Genomic DNA, 18,219 nt, shown 5'->3' on the forward strand with positions numbered 1-18,219 from the left:
TAAATTACTTAATATTATATTATGACATATATAGTTAAAAATAAATAGTAATACATTCAATTTTGGAGATTAAAAACATATATTTAAGTATACTCCAATACATAAAATTATTATTATTTTTTTAAATATACAATTTGTTAATGAAAACAAATGTATAGGTATATTATTATTATTATATAATTCAATTTTCCATTGGTTTTATCTATGGCGTTAAAATATAATCATAATATTATAAATATTCATATATTTAATTTCTAAATAAAATAGACAAAAATAAATATTAAACACAATGTCTGTATATATTATATAAAATAGATATTGAATAATTACTTTAGTAGCTATAGTGGCAGAGCTTAGTAAACACAATATTACTCTGCAATAAAAATAAACTTACACATTGTAAAATATCAATCATCCAGAATAAGGACGGCAAGATAAGTTAGGATGATAAAATATTCAATAAATAATTTGATTTTAGCTAAACTGTTTTTAAATATATTATCAGATGTAACATAAAAAACAGTAATAATTAAACAGATGAGGTAGGTACATCATAAACATATTGGATGATTGATATTTTATTTTTTTTAAGTATGAGAAAAGAAAATGTTTTTAATTATACAATAAAATTTAATATAATTGATTACAAATCTAGTATTTTAAATTGTATCTGATTATTATACTGAATATTACCCATCTTTAGTACAGTAAAAACTTGTACATACACTTAATGATTGAATTTTCAGTATTTTTACAATGCTTATTTGAAAAAGTATAACATAAAACAATAATAAAAATCCAACAATTAAATCTATGTATGCACAGTGAAAAATTAACCATAACTGGAGATAAGAAAAAAAGGAACATGTAGCAGGTACTAAGCATTTAGTGTTTGTTTCACATAACTAGATAGGTAGTTTCTCATATTAAATTATTTTTTTTAAATGTTATGATGGAATAAAATTATTTCGTGAAACATATATATAAAATTTAAGTCAAACAACAACACTTTTGATAATAAATACAGTATAAATATATTATAATTACATCAGATAGCTCAATTGAAATAAATGTGTACATATTATATCCATACATGATATTGGTTGATACAACTTTTCAATTAAGCTACCACTTATAACATTTATATTTTCAACCCATTATACATGGTTTTTACTGCAGATGTTTTCAATACTAAACTATATAATTGGCCTGACTTTAATTACTCAACCAGGATTGTCAGTGAATATAATGATAAAAAATAAACAGCATTTTAAAACTTAAATGAGTAACACTTATTATAAACACCTTAAATAAATGATTTTAAAACTTATATATATATATATTATATACAAGTATTTCATAAATTTAAAATACTAATTTTGAAAGTTATATGCTAGACAGGACAATAATATATTATTGTCATCACGAATTAAGATTAATCCTTCAATTTTGCTTTACTTGAGATTTTATGTATTCAATTGCAGTCAAAACTAAGTGTATCAAGTTTAAATCAAGTTAAAGGTAAAGTTATAATTTGCATATTCTTAAAAAACTCGCTTTATTGTTATATTCATGAAATTCAATAATAAATTAATACTACTGTATAGTTTAAAGCAGCATTTCCCAAACCATGGGTCGTGAAATCTTTTTGATGGGTCGCAACTCACAGTTAAAATTACTGTTATTTTTAGCTGTAAATTAATACCTCTATATTGTATAATAATAATGTGAAGTCCAATTAGTATTGTAGAATGTATTACATATTTTTAGTAATCTTTACATTATTTTTTTACGATTATGGAATATTTGTTATCTTATCGGAGAGTATGATAAAATTGGTTATAGTAAAAATAGTATTAATTTATGCCATACTTGATTATTTTACTAGTGGCAGGTCGCGTACCAAATAAATATTAAATTTATGGGTCGCCATTGCAAAAAGTTAGGGAAACACTGGTTTAAAGTATTTAAGATTCCTATGCACATTTAAATTATCAACAGTTAAATTTTGAACATTAAAATATAATATTTGATGTACAATTTACTGCTCAGAATACCATTTAGAATTATTTAGATAAAATATTTAATATTACTCATCAAGTAATAAAATGAATCATGGAATAAAAATGTGATATTAATTTATTCTTAATTCGTGAGACGTAGTAATTCATGTAATTTCAAATGGTAAAAAAAATATTTATCGAGTCTGTTTGAATACAACAATTTATGAATAAAAGATATTAAAAATATTTTTATAAAGGCAAACAATTTAAACCATATTAAGTTTAATTTCTAGATGTTTTAAACTAAATTATATTTTTCACCTATATCTGTATAAATAGTCAACTCAAATACAACTGAAATTACATAATAATATTTGACACAAATATTTGTAGATTATAATAACTTTTGAAAATCATAGAACTAATATACAGATAAAGCAATTTGTAACATAACACCAATAATTTAGTTATAACTATACTATAACTTCATTAACATCAAAATATTAGATGACAAGTAAATCCTAAAATTTTTAATACAATAATGCTGAACATGATAAACATAACTCAGTAAAATTGATTTTTATGCTTTTTTCAAAAATTGAGAGTGAAATGTTTAAGAATAGTTTAAGTGAAAGGAGAAAAAATAAAAATAAATTTAAAATCATTATTTACAAATGCTTTATGGTTTTTACATCCATATCATTTAGACTTATTTTTTTTCTAACTATTTAATCGGCATATTTATAAATTAAAGTTTGAATGTTATTTTTAAAAAAGCAAAATTAAATTGCTTAGTTTAGACCTAATGGTTCCTAAAATAATCGGGGATTGCAAAATTAAAAGCCATTTAAGTATTTTAAATGTTAACTTTATGCCTAGTATTTTATAAATATCTAAAAAGTTTATTTTGGTTTATGGCATAAAGAAATAAATATATCATAAGCATTATTATAATTTTTACCTACACAAAATGTTTTATAGATGTATATATATATTTTTTTTTTTAATGACTAAGATTTACACTCAAAATAAAGTTATGTATATCTATTTCATACATATTTTGAACAATTTTTAAATGAATATTAGGTATTTAATGAGGAGGTTATACAGAAATGTTAAAGGACAAGACTTTCAAAATATTTTTATTCAGATCACATTTAGAGCTAAGCATATTAATTTAAGATAGGATAATAAAATCTATATGCAATGGCTCTTATTAAATTAAGTTGGTTAGTTTGACTATTTATTTTATATGGTAAATATTATTACTTAATATGGATACTATGTACTTATAAATATTACATTTTAGGTAATATTTCGCACATAAAAATAAATAAATGTTACTATATACTAATTAATAAGTACATAGTATTAATTAAGTTATAAAAAAGGAATGTCTAAACCTATAATATTAACAAGAATTAAACCAAATAGGAATATTAAATATTTGTTTAATTTATAAGTCTATTATTTAAAATATTGTTAAATTAAATAAATCAAATATAGAAAAAAACATTTAAGTTTAACTCATTTTAACATCTCCATTCATACTTTTTCAGTAGATTTTATAGATATAGAAAGAATTATTCATTTAAATTAAAGATCAGATCTTCAAGTTAAAATTAAAAATTAACTGTTGAATGTTCTTTTAAATGATTTTTCCAATAAACAAATTTAAGAAATTTAAACAAAAATATAGAATGTATAGAATAAGTACCTTGTTCTCAACCGGTGTGTGGTACAGACGTACAGTACTGTTTGAGTGTTATTAATGAAAAAAAGGTTGAGAACTTTCAACTTTATCATTAGGATATCAAATATTTGATTTTATTGTAATTTAAACAAATATATATTAATCTATTTTTGTTTTAAAGCTTTTGAGGAACTCATTATACTAATAAACTTATTACAAATTGTGTAATAATAGCTTTGAAAAAAGAATGTAGTTAAAGAAATTTGAATTGTATTATGTAAAGCTGTTCGGAATATTTTTAATACTTGAATAACATTTTGGAAATACGCTATTTAAAATTCAGTCTTTTCTTTGTCCGAAATATTATAAATCTATATGAATGCAAATAGTTTAATTAAAATTTAGGTCATATATGGATTAAAATAAAATTTTAAATACCACTTAACTATTATAACTTCTTATCTTAAATTATTTTTTTTAAAATTAAAATTCTAACTTATACTTTAAATATTAATTTAATATTTAAGATACTATATATATGTTAGTTATATAATGCTCTAAGATCAACTTTGTATTTTATGCAAACCTGTATCACCATGTCTGAAATTAAAATATCATTGTGATGAAAACTTAAGTTAATCTGATATTTGAGAATAACTATTATTGAAGTATCTATTTCCAAATGTAACTTGAATGGGTAATTATACATTATCTGTGGATTTCTCAAACGGTTTCCAAGTGTCAGGCATTATGTAATCATGAAGAACTATTACATTGTATTAAGTTTGACGATATAACACAATTTTTGAATGAATTATTAATTCTCAATCTGGAAAAGGGAAGCAAAATAGTCGCTATAGTTTAATATTTCATGGCTTATAAGTGTACCTGAAGGGGTGCACTGAATGTTAGTTAGTGTTAGTGTTAGTGTTAGTATTACTACAAGCATTATTTGTTGCTTTTTTTCGTACTTGTCTTTTGCGATCAGCATAAATTAAACACTTCATTTGTGCTTTATTTTCAGCAGCGTTCAAGCTATCCTCACTATCATCATGACTATGTTCTGGAAACATACTTGTATCAAAATCACTATCTTGATCTTCTTCCGACTCCCAATGTTGCCACTGCCTGTAATTTAAATAATAATAAAATATTATGTTAATTTAAAATAAAATAAAATTATTGACATTTAGGTTAGATTTTAAATATTTTTTAGTAGGCATTCTTAAATTTCTTACATCAAAAATATTCAAATTTTTTCTGAAATTTTTTAATTTAATGTATGAATAACATATTACAATAAGCTGTAATTGGCTAACTCATAATGAATAACTAATAGCCTATAATTGTATAAACACATGATAATTCAAAAATAATACTAAAAAATATTCTCTGAAAAACATTAAGTAAATACCTATACATTAAATTAATTATTTATTTAATTATTCCAGTGGTTCCTAACCTTTTCGGTACTACGGACCACTATGAGAACTTTCGATACGTCACGGACCACCTCAATTATATACCTTATTTTTCTTACAAATAAGAATCAATTTTTTTTTTACATATTTTAGAATTTTGATAATTATTACATGAATAAGAGGCTTTTAATAACATGGGTTTCACTATGTAATATAAATTTATAAATAAATGACGTACTATATACGATTGTCAATAATTAGTGTTATACCTCAAAGGAAAATGAAATTATTAAAATATTTTTACATTTTGTAAGTATGGTTCGCGGACCACTTGACAATGTCTCGCGGACCATTAGTGGTCCGCGGACCATAGGTTGGGAGCCTATGAATTATTCTAATAACAAAATAAAATAAATGAATTAGTCCCGATAATTGATATTATCTTACTTCATTTCTGGACGCATTGAAACTTGTTTTCTTTCGAATTGATCATGCCTGTCACTTTTTTTCCAAAAATAATAAAAATGAACCAACTCTGCTACTGATCTAGTTTTAACCTTAAATTAAAAATAATAATTAATTTTCAATGTGTATATAATTGTACATTATCATATTATAAAATACTATTATTATGTGTAATAATCTTTCAAAATGTGTTAGTCAGTAAACACCTGTTTTCTGGTCTCAGTTTGGAGACCACTATACTATACATCCACACTATATTCATCAACTTAAGAGTATACTGAGCGGCAGACGAAATCACAATGTGTTCAAGCATGACTTTCCCATTATTGGTTATCATTACCTTAACCCCCACTCACCCACCTATCACTCATCCCCACTATTGCTACCAAACGCGTATGACAACAGCACATAATTGGTAACAATTGTTTACGACTGTACAACAACAGCATATGATTGGAGACGATTCATGACCAATTAATCAAGGGGTCTGGAAACATACAGAAATCCGTCTCATGTTTTCAATTAAAATTCTACTCTTGATTTAATATTTCATATTTATTCGTCACTCAATAATTATTATTATTAAGATTGAAAACTTCCAGTACTAAAAACCCTCAAAATATGTATACACTAAAACAACAAAAAATAAGCATTTGAAATATACTCTAAAAAAATGTTATGTACAAAATAAGGTACCTAAATTACAATACATACATATGAAAAAAAATTTCAGTTTTAATTAATTAATAAAAGCTTGGAAAATAAATTGTAAGACAATCAAACAATCTTATCTTTAAGACATACATTTAAATAACCCGCGCCTTTAATTAAAATTTTAGTTATGATACATCAAAATTTTCAAAAAAATTATTTACTTAAAATGTACAATATACAAGGGATTCTTTTAAATTTAATTAAATTAATTAAATTGAATTAATTTGAAAAACAGAAGTTTTTACTCCCTGAGGACTCTTTGAGTAGAGTAAAAAGTACCAAGAATTATATGTAAGTTTGTAATTAAAAATTTTAAAATCAGATAATAAATAACTGCATTATAAAAGTAAAAAGGAAGGTTAGGTTTTACTTAATTAATAGCCCCACACAAAATAAATTGCTTTCTTAAATAGCCATAACCAATATTGAAATAAATACAATTTTTAAATTACCTCTTTTTGTATGGCATGGAAATTCTTTCCACTTATTAGTAATCCCATCTCAAACTTCAATGTTTCATCTTCTGACCAGACACTTAATGATTTCTCCAAAGGTACTACATTTAATGACATTCTTCTGAGAGCTTCAGCCACATCATGACCACACTGAACTAACAAGTAAAGTGCCTGCCAATAAAAATATAAATTAATTTATAATAAAAATATAAATATTATGAATTATTTAGTTATTACAAAGGTTTGAGTTTGTACATTTGTACACACTAAATATTAAAAGCTTCAAATAATATGGCTTAGGCATGGAAAACCTAAAAATATGTGCACACAAATATAATTGTTATGCCCTTTTACATAATATTGCACCGTAATTTTTTATTAATATTGACTTTTGGTTAAAATTTGAACAGATAAATTAAAACACTGTTTATCATGGACATAAAATTGACAACTAGAGTACAATTAAAAAAAAAGTAAGTGCTTATGAAAATAATACAGTCTTAGTAGTCTTTTTAAAAACATTACTCAATACATGTTACAGCTACTATTACAAACCATTTCTATGGTAAAAATGATAAGCTAGTTTTTGATATTTGTGGAATTCAAATAAGTGACCATAATTATTTTAACATAAATTAAACAATATTTAAGTTTAAAGCAGTATTTTTTAGTGAAAATATATTTTTTCTTTAGTTTAACCACAAGTATAACACTCAAGAAACAATAAAACAAAATAATTAAAATTTTTGAAAAACATATTAATAATGCCAACAAAACCAAAAAACAATATCCTTTATTATACACATTTATAAATGAAGAATTTGTATGTTAACCATTTTTAAAAAAATCTTATTTAATATGAACAAAGACAACGCACAAAAAACTACTTTTCTATAAAATGGAGTTTGTTTATGTCTACAACAGTGGTATCTAATATCTATTTAATTTGATCATATTCTTTTTTTTGCTAAAACTAAATTGTATACTTTTAAAAAATGTGTGTCGTGAGTTAAGCTTCTTGTACAGCTTTATCAAGAAAAAAAAATAGAAAAACATATGAACATATAATATTGTATGTGAAGGTACTTTACACACAACCTTCATTTTCTTTTGTAGGTAAAAGTGACAAGAAGTTGCACATTGAAAAATATGAAAATGAATAAAAAAGAGAAAAGTTATTAAGTTAATGTTCACATGCAAATGCATTATTTACTATAAAAATTAAGGAATATTAATGAAACTGAAAGTTTACTGAATAATAAAATAAAATGATTTCAATTTGTAGGTAGTTTAAATATTTCTGATAAATGGCAAACTAAACTTTTGACATTTTAAAATAATTATGTAAATTCCTAACTTCATTAACTGTGTACCAATCCTAGAATATTTTTGAATTAGTTCGGTTATGCCACAATCATAAGCAGTGTAAATATTGAGATGTCTCAGTCTGCCAACATACACCAATATCATAAATTTAGAGATTAAATTTAAAAGGTTACAGTGTATGCTTATTTCAATTTATTTTTGGCTAAGCGGAATAAATATATAATATATATTTTGTATTAAAAAATGTATTACTAACCCCAAAAAACATAATTGCACAATTGTAGATCAGTGATATCATGCTGTATCAGTGATACAAAATAAAGTAAAAAGCCATTGGAATATTTACTAAGTTTTTTTTAAAAATTAAATTGTTTTTATTTTTTAAGTTATATAAAACTTTTAAGTTAATAATTACTTTTTCATTATCACGAATACCAACAACTTTAGATTTTGGCTTTAATGCCTTTGTAATTTGCTGGATTTTCGTCAAATAATCTTCAATTAAATCTTCACCCAATACATTTGGATCCCATAACAGTTCATCATTATTTTCATAAGGCATTACATCACCATATGTCGATAACCCATCTGTTACTAGAGCTTGAAAATTTACTCCAACATTAACGCTCTAAAAACACAACATACATTATAAAATACATCTTTTTAATAAGGACACTATCAACTTTATCAAACCTTCCAATGAAGTTCCCAATGAGGCCTATAGTCTTCATCTTCATCTTCACTTTGTACTTGGTCTGAAAAAAAATAAAGTTAAAGTATAAGCATTTTAAACAGGTGCAACTAATAGTTTCAAGACAAAAACAGTGAATTGGGTTCTTAAATGTTATTCAATTTTAAATAATAAAAGCTTCTACAGCAGAAAAAAACGGTTCTAACAAACAGATTAATTTAAACATTTTATTATTTTTAACGATAACACCTATATATCTAATGTACATAGTATATTTATAATATTTAATGTTTTGTAAAATGAATTATAAATAATTTATTATCAATTAGATAGCAACTTTCTACCAAAATAGTAAATAAACTAAGAATTTAAATTATTAATAGTTTAACTCACCAAGTTCTGCCATGTATAAGTCTAATAATTTTGATGCTTCATCACACTCTTTACCATCCTTAACACTTTCATTTTCCTAAAATGAATAAAACAATAGGGTAACACAATGTTTTGATTTTCAAAATTCAATGTTTTATTATATTTAAGATAATACAAAACATATAAAAACTACTTTTTGCTGAACATTTCTACGGATTATCTAAAATGTGTAATATAATTGATAAGAGAATATCATGTTATTTCTTCAATTTTGCAAACATGAAGTATAAATTAATTTTTAAGTATTTTATTTTTCCAAAAGTATGCAATACTTTTAGTTATCCGATGCGAAATAAATTTCATTTAGATATAATTTAGAACAATATTACTTACATTCACTTATTAAAAACTTTAAATTAATATTAAGATAATGTTACCAAAATATATATTTTTTTTTTGCCAAATAATTATGATGCGAATGATTTATCTATATTTTTACACATAGAAAATATAACTTCATATATAATATGACTTTTTGCACATTCCCCGAGTTAATAAAAAGATAGAGTACAAATAAAAATACTTAAAATATTTTGACACTACAATAAATTAATATAATACAAAAATAGCCTCTACCATGTATCATTTCATAACATTTAATACTTTTATTAAAAAAAAAATACCTTTGATGTTTCTTCTGACATTTTATTTGATGAATCACCAGTGTTTTCTTCAACTAATCTTCGTCTATCAGTTGATTTGGATTTTTTTTCTAAAAAAAAATTGATTAATGGTGAATAATATTTTTAAATTATTAAAATTAATTTTAAGAAACATATTTTTTATTATTATAAGTGCCCAGAATTGTAAGCGTTTGTATATTTTTATATATTAGTTTAAAAAGCAGTTATGTTTGAAATAATTTTTAATCATGGCCTAAAAAGTTGGCGGAAACATACCTAAAATTTTTTTTATTTTTGTTTTCTTCTTATTTTAGCATTTTGATAAAATTGAATGTGTATTAAATGAAGAAAATATATTTTGTTTGCACTATTTATAGTCACATTCCAATTATTTTTATTTTTATTTCCATCAATGTATTGACTGTTCATTGTTGACATTTCAACTAACTGTCAATACTCAATTGATAACTGTTTTTACTAATAACTTACTATAATAAGATGAAGTTTTCTATAGCGTATTTACCACAATAAACAATTTACATTTATTATATATTTTTAATGCATATAATTGCAGGTCCTAATTATTGTGTATGAATAAAGTAAAATTATATTTTATCAGTACTTAAGAATACTTGTCAAATTTTGTTTCACTCAAATACAATATACAAAATCTATGTTAATGAAAAGTATACCAGACAAATTATTGTTAGGTATGTAGTATCGATTATCAAGCAACATTATTTAATATGTTGGTCTTACCTGCGACGCCATCAGATGAAGTTGAAAGCTTTTTCTAACATAAAATTATAATTAATATATAAAATAAAAAAACAAGGTCCATAAAAAATTTACAATTTTACCTTTCTTTTTTTATCTTTACTTTTCTTTGAAGAGCTTTTCTTTTTCTTTTTCTTTTTTTTTTTTGTACTGGTTTCCGGGAGAGTACTTTTTGAATATCCATACATAACCATAAGTTCATGAATAGGCATGTTACTCTCCTATAAAAAAAAGTAGATAATAACTTATATAACAAATATCTAACAACTAGAGACCACAATAATAATACAATTATATTAATGTTATTAGAGTTATACTATAAGTATATTACTTCTTCTAAAAATCTTATTTCTCTTAAAGGATCTTCCAATTCCGGAAGTGCTTCTTCTTCTTCCATCGTTGTTTCATCATCAGCTTCATCTACTTGTTCATAATCTTTATCTTTACTTGAATCATCAAGAGGTAGTTCCACATTATCTTCTATTTTATCAATATTATCATCTAAAAAAAATACAGGTATGAACAAGTGTTTAAAAATCCATTTATTATTTAGCAATAAAATTAATTACTTATTGATTGAGATTCTTCAAGTTTAACAACAACCTATAAAATGAAACATTTATTAACATAGATATTAAGTTATGGTGTACAATATACATTGATAAAATAATTATAAACATGTTAAATTTATTAGAAGTATGTTTTTAAGCTGAAGGCTTATTGATGATTCCCTTTAACTAAAGAAGCAATAAATGTTTTTCTACAATGATATGTTAAAGACTCTTTATTATTCTTATATAGATGATTAAACCTTGTTAAATAATTTAAAAAATCTTTTTGAACACGTCAATTGTCAATTAAGAGCTTTTTTAATACCTAAATTGAATGATTCTATTTTGAATGTTATTAAGGTTAAAATTAAGTATCTACTATTTTTGTCATATTCAACAATGTAAAAACATATTATTATGAATAAAATGTCAATGAAATTATCATAATTTTACACAATACCTATACCTAACTACACAAAAGTATTGAAAATATCTGACATAAGTTGCAGGTATACTAGATGCTATGTGAGATTTAAGAATAACAAAAATTGTTATTGGAGTGGGCAAAAAACAAAAACAAATATTATTATACTGTATAAGCAGAAAAATTATTATCGGAATAGACGTGATATGAGGTTACGAAAAAATTAACTCTTATTATTATTATAATTTATAAGGTAACAATGGATCGAGTGAGCAAAATGTTTAATCGGCAGTAATCTGGTTGAGTGTGTGCAGGACCTATCTAGCGCAGAGGTTTTATTCACTCGTATCGGTGTCGGGCACTACCCCAAACAATCTCGCAGGGACCTGTTGATAGTCACAAACCACACCATCATTGGTGGGTGAGGTAGAGTGTAGTATTCCCACCGAAAAGATTTTGATCAGACAACCACCAGACTCGGCGAGCACAGACTTGTGATACCTCATGTTTGTGCATTTTCTTCTACTTCGTGTAACCTCGTCCTCACAACCGTCTTCCTCAAATCACCGTAAACACTCGCACCAACATGGGTGACAGTGATCGGCGCGAGTACCATTAGATCCGCCGCCGGACGGGTAACACAACAACGCGACTGAACAAATGCGACCCACCCACCCCCCTTCAACGATCATTATCGATATGGTTGTTGTGTTATTATATTATTAAACGTTTACAGTAACGATAGTTGGACATTGCTTACCTCGTCGTCGGCCATGGCGGTTCAGGCAGAGGTTCAGGCCGGCGGATCGGGATTGCGTCAGCCGCGGCGCAGTGCCCGTTGGAAGGCGTAAACAAACAAATAAACAAAAGGACGGCGGCCCAACTAACAACGGTGGTCGGAGGACGTCATTGTGGCGGTGGCGGCTGCTGCTTAGCGCTTGTACACAGGGTACCAATATTGCGAGCGGCGTCGAACGCCGAGTGTCTGACACTGTCGACTGGCGAATGACTGGCGGTTGGCGCGCTGTCGTCCGGGCGACCGAATATCGTACTGCGGAGTAGTTAGTTTGCCTGATCGTCGTCGTCGTCGAATGGCGGTCAAAACGCTACGATGATAACGCGGCGGCGGCGGCGGCGGCGGCGTTGTACGAGTGGGTGATAACGTCATCCGGTCGTCGTCGTCGTCCTTGTTGTTGATGTTGTTGTTGCCGTCGCCGTCGCCGTCGCCGTCGTTTGCGTTTTCCCCTCCGCCGCGCCGAAATTATAACCCGTCCAGCAGAGCTGCAGCTGCCGTTTTACCGGCTTGGCGGGACGAGGACGGCCGATCCGTTGCCGCCGATGGTTCCCAAAATCTCGGCAAACTGCCGTGAGCGGTTGTATAACGTGATCATGTAATATAAGCAACATGTGTTGTATTCAGCAGTAGTACAGTGTGTCAGTGTACCTACAACTGCATTTGATCTCTTTGTGCTCAAACAAAATCCCTGACACTAGCGAAAAGACTATCAGGAATACAATACCTATATTTTATTATTTATACATTTTAATGTAATAGATACACACACAGCAGTAGTTTTTCAATCAAAGTATTCGAATAAATATTTTCAAACGTTGCGAATAATTATTACAGCATTATTAATAGGTATTTAATAACACGTATATAGGTATTTAATTAAGAAGTATTTAAAGAAGAAGGATAATTATTCCAAGCTGGACAATTATATTGAAAACCAAGTGATATGTAATCAGTATTTAATTAAAATTAAAAAATCAGTAAAAGTTAATTTAACCAGTAAATTTTCGTGGTAGGAAAGCGAATCTAGTTGGTTATATTCTGGATTTCAAAATTTAAAATTCCCAATAGTTTTCAAAAGCAACAGGAAAAACAAACAAAAATACTAGGAAAAACGAGAATTTTTACGCAAAACCAGTTTTCGAAAAAATCGATATGGTTTTTAGTGTAACTCTTGAAAAAATAACCTTAGATACATGAAATTTTCACTGAATATTGGTGTTCGCATTTTCTATACCCGTACAATTTTCAAAATATTTTGAATTCCGTTGAACTATTTATAGGCATATGAAATTTTCGATTATTATTTGTTTTTTTTAAACTAATGTCTATAAAAAATGTTTCGCTCGATCAAAAAACTTTCAAATATAATATAAGGTTCCTCGTAAGTTGTTGTTAGTTCAAATTAAAAAAAAATTAAAGCGGAAATCCACAATAATTTTTTTGAACTTAAAATTTTGACGAAACTCGTAAAAATTACTTAAATTAGTAATTTTTTTTTAGTAAGAAATTCATATAAATATTTCTTTTTATATCTAAGATTTAAAAATTGAATACAAGATTCCTTATAAGTTTGTCTAAATTTATCAAAAGAAAATTTCCACTCGAGAGTCAAATTACATTTTGATGAGCTTTTGAAGTTGACACCCTTACAACATTGGATATTCAGTCGATTTTTCGTGTAGTGACTTCCTTAATTTTGTTGTAATTCAAAAACTAATTACTTTAGATACTTGAAATTTACACCATATGTTCATTTCATCAATTTATATACTTGATACAAATTTTAAAATATTTTGACTAGTTTTAAACTGTTGACGGACATTTTCAATTTTCATTTTTTTTTTCTACAAATGTCAATAAAATTTTAGTAATTGGGTCAAAAATCATAAAAATTTAATACAAGACTCTTGGTATATTATTACTACCATAGCAGTTGAAAAACATTAAAAATATGTAAGCACGATTTTTTTTATAAGTATTTAAAGTTCATATCTTGACAGTTGACAATATTTATCATATGGAATATTGAAAATGATTTTGTAGTTTTGTAAATTTTAAAAATTTTAAATTTTTATAGGTAAGGATTGAAAATTTAAAAGAAGATTCCACTTAACCAGTTTTTTCCGTAATTAAGAAATCTAAAATATATAAAAATACAGTTATTTTTAACAGACATTTTAATTTCCAATTTGGACAAAATTACATATTAACACAAAGAATAAAGTTTGTAATTTTGTTGTATTCGGTTCCAAAGCAGCCCAATTTTACTTTATATTTTTTATATTTTTTCAACAACACTGATAATTTAAGAATAATATTAATTAAACTTATCGGCTACTAATTACTATATTAATACGTTTTTGAATTATGACAAAAAACAAAAGCTAGTTTGTCAAAAAATGGTTTGGGGGAAGTATTCGAGTTTCGATTTCTCAGCAGTTTTTTTTTTTTTTTGCTGTTTTCTCAATCGTTTTGAAAAGTACTGAAAACTACAATTTTCAACTTTTGAACCCCTTTTGAATATTTGTATAGATAATTTGGAATTAAGAATACTTAAGTTTGTTGTAAACAAAAGAAGGAAACTCACCATAATAATGAAATAATTAAACGAGAAATAAAAAACTCATTATTACAACACCTAAAAACGACAAATATTACTACTTCTAAATGTATTCTAAATAAAAACTAGATAGTACCTTTTATAGGTAATAACTCTGGATGAATCTTCCACTTTAGGTTGGTGCCTACGTTTTATAATATTCGTGTCTAAGTAAAAATTAAAACACAATATTAGACATGATATGGTGAAATGTGCGTGCTCGAAATTTCGAATTCAAGCTAGCATAATATTATATTTTATATGAATCTTAAATGTGACCCAATACCCATGAGTAATGAGTAACTCGTAATGAATATCGCAATAATAATTCGGGGAAGCCCCGAACACTTACGATCGCATTTGCAATTTATTATAATATGCACTATACAACACTATAGCAAACCCTCATGAATAAAATATAGGTATTGCCTATCAACTCTATAAGAAATAATCGCTTCCCATTATTTTTGTTTACCATTTGACACGGGTAGTATTGATCAACAAAAAATTGAAACCTGAAATTTAAACTTGATGGTAAGAATAATATTATGATAGTATATAATAACAAGATCTGATAGTTTTTTTTTTTTTAGTGTCTGTATATACATGTGCAATATCTAATCACTAATCAGTAATCATTGATAATGCTTATTGCTGAATTGCTTCACAATATGTTATATATTTGTATTAATTTACCGTAGTTCTATACATATTATAATGTATAGAACACTGTTATTTTATTGTTTTCATAAAAAAAATGTGTGATTATAAAGAATAAAATGATAGGTGTAAATATGTAATAAAATATTATACATTTCAGGCAGATGCGAACCAAAGCATATGCTATCAAACACTATATTACTATACTAACATTATACTAACTGTATAATAATATAATACAGACGGCTGCAAATCAAAAGTATGCCGCCAAACAATAATATTCATTATAATTTATTAACTTATATTAAATTATAATAATATTATAAGATTATATACTATAATTTACTTTATACAGTTATACCTACAATGTAAAACTAAACTTAAATTTCAACAAAAATAAAGAGCAATATATTATGAGATTATGATTTCATTCTTTTGTTGTGAATAAAAAATAAAGAACCATATAGAAATTTAATATTTTCACCAAATATTTATATTATAATATTTTAGAAAAAATTTTGGCATTCCGTGTACTATCATCTTATAATAGGGATTTGAAATGTTCAACATTATTAAAAACAATTTAATTTTTTTATGTACCTCCTTTATGCCCGTATGCACAGTCAATTTATGTGACGCATAGTACTTATTATTTGTTATTTATGTGATTGATAACAATGTCACGTTGCATAGTCATTTTGATGGGAGGATTCGATTATTAAGGGACACATAAAGTAATGTGGTTAATTTCCACCACATAAACCATTATGTGATACATTTGTGTTCAGCTTATTTGCAATGCTACAACAATTAAGTACCAACCACTTAACAATTTATAATAATTTTTAATATTATTTATTATAAGCTTGATATAATTCAATACATTATTTCATATAATTGTTGTTCTCGTAGAAATTACATGTGTTGAAATGACATAGTTACAATATTTTTTATGAGCATTTAGTTATAAACTTATGGTTCAAATTTTAAGAAAACCAAATAGGCTAATAATAACTATTTCTTCTAAGACGATTTTTATTTTTTTATTAAAAATCAAAAAGTATTAATATTATGAATTTGAAACTATTCTTATTTTATTTACAAAATAAATGTTTGAAAAATGGTACGAAATATTGATTATTGACCTATAAAATAAGTTAATAATAATAATATAAAATATTATTAATATTATTAATATTAATAATATAAAATATTATTAATATTATTAATATTTTATATTATTGTAGGTATTACATTATTTTTTCTTAAATTTATTTATTATAAATTCAACGGATAAAACATAAATTAACAATATGTATAAACAACAAAACATACATACAAGGGTATTGAAAAATTACAAGATTACATAAAATATAATGCATTTTTACAAGATAAATAAAAAATACATTGATGATAATTGTGATTTCTAAAAATAACTAATTTTAAAAGTTATATACCTAGATCAATTTCTAATTAACAGATTTGAGGTCAATTATACATAGATAAATTATTAAGTAAAGTTAAAGCATTATACGCGGCATACTAAAAAAATCAAGAGTTGTAGAAATAGTATTGGCTAAAAGAAAAGCTCTATGAAGGAATGAGTTTGGACCAGTGTTTGTTTTATATAACGGCACCATAAATAAATCAATATTAGGAGTGTGTTTACGAAGAATTCTGAAATTTATTACATACCTAAAGCTAAGATCTCGGGGCAGATAGCAAAACCATTTAAAATATCAAAAATGAACATCATATCAGCTAATTTACATCTTATATCAACATTGTGAATTCCTATACATTCTAGAAAGGATTTTAGGGAATATTTGTATGTAAAGAAAAATCTGAAGCATGGGCTATTTAAAAAAAACTTATATTTGATGTTGTCTAAATCATTATTGTAATTATTATTTACTATCAAATTATTATTATAATTTATAACAATTATCACTTGTATCATAAATAAGTTCAACAACTTCAACATAGGTGTTACAAATTGCAATAACTGAAAAATAAATTATAAAATATCCTCCTACAAATAGTGGCTTACGACTGATTTCGACTGTCTTCGCTCAGAATCTTTTTTTCGTATTTATGCAATAATTTATCACTGAATTAAAATTTAAAACATCTATAACTGTGACGAATCAGACAACTGACTCGAATCCTCTACTACACAGCAGATCAAGTTCTCCGGGTGTATGTTTATTTAAAAAACAATTGTAATATGAATGTGTAACTATATATGAAGTGATTGTTAGGTGATTTCATTATTTACATTACTATTACATTATATTTCGTTTATATTTATTTGAAACAATTTTTGAATTAAAGTTTTTCGTGTATATCAAATATTCCTATTTAAAAAATGTAGGTATTAGCTATCTATATTCATGACACTAAGACTACATCATATACCGTCCTAAGCCTATAGGTATTGTAGGTATAGGTTTTTTTCAACATTGATCCTCTTCCGACCACCTCCATTCAAAAATCATGCCTAAGCCACTTGCTATATTATAATATAATTTATAATATAGGTCAATATTTAATAGGTACATAGTTTTGTTGAAATATTATACTATTAAT

At 25.6% G+C, this 18,219-nt stretch overlaps 1 protein-coding gene across 1 annotated transcript; it reads right to left on the reverse strand.

Annotated features, from left to right (window-relative positions):
* Window positions 1–4,392: 4,392 nt before the first annotated feature.
* LOC111031292 (mesoderm induction early response protein 1-like) lies at window positions 4,393–12,660 on the reverse strand. The gene is made up of 13 exons (XM_022311172.1): window positions 12,336–12,660; window positions 11,170–11,203; window positions 10,932–11,101; window positions 10,684–10,821; window positions 10,583–10,616; window positions 9,824–9,912; window positions 9,162–9,237; window positions 8,771–8,832; window positions 8,493–8,705; window positions 6,749–6,922; window positions 5,565–5,674; window positions 4,668–4,824; window positions 4,393–4,525 (listed from the first exon to the last, which is right to left on the reverse strand). The coding sequence occupies exons 1-13, from the start codon at window positions 12,348–12,350 to the stop codon at window positions 4,514–4,516; spliced, it is 1,284 nt and encodes a 427-aa protein (XP_022166864.1). The 5' UTR covers window positions 12,351–12,660; the 3' UTR covers window positions 4,393–4,513.
* Between the last annotated feature and the right edge of the window lie 5,559 nt (window positions 12,661–18,219).

The sequence above is a fragment of the Myzus persicae genome, unplaced genomic scaffold, assembly GCF_001856785.1.
Source record: "Myzus persicae strain clone G006 unplaced genomic scaffold, MPER_G0061.0, whole genome shotgun sequence".
NCBI lineage: Eukaryota > Metazoa > Arthropoda > Insecta > Hemiptera > Aphididae > Myzus > Myzus persicae.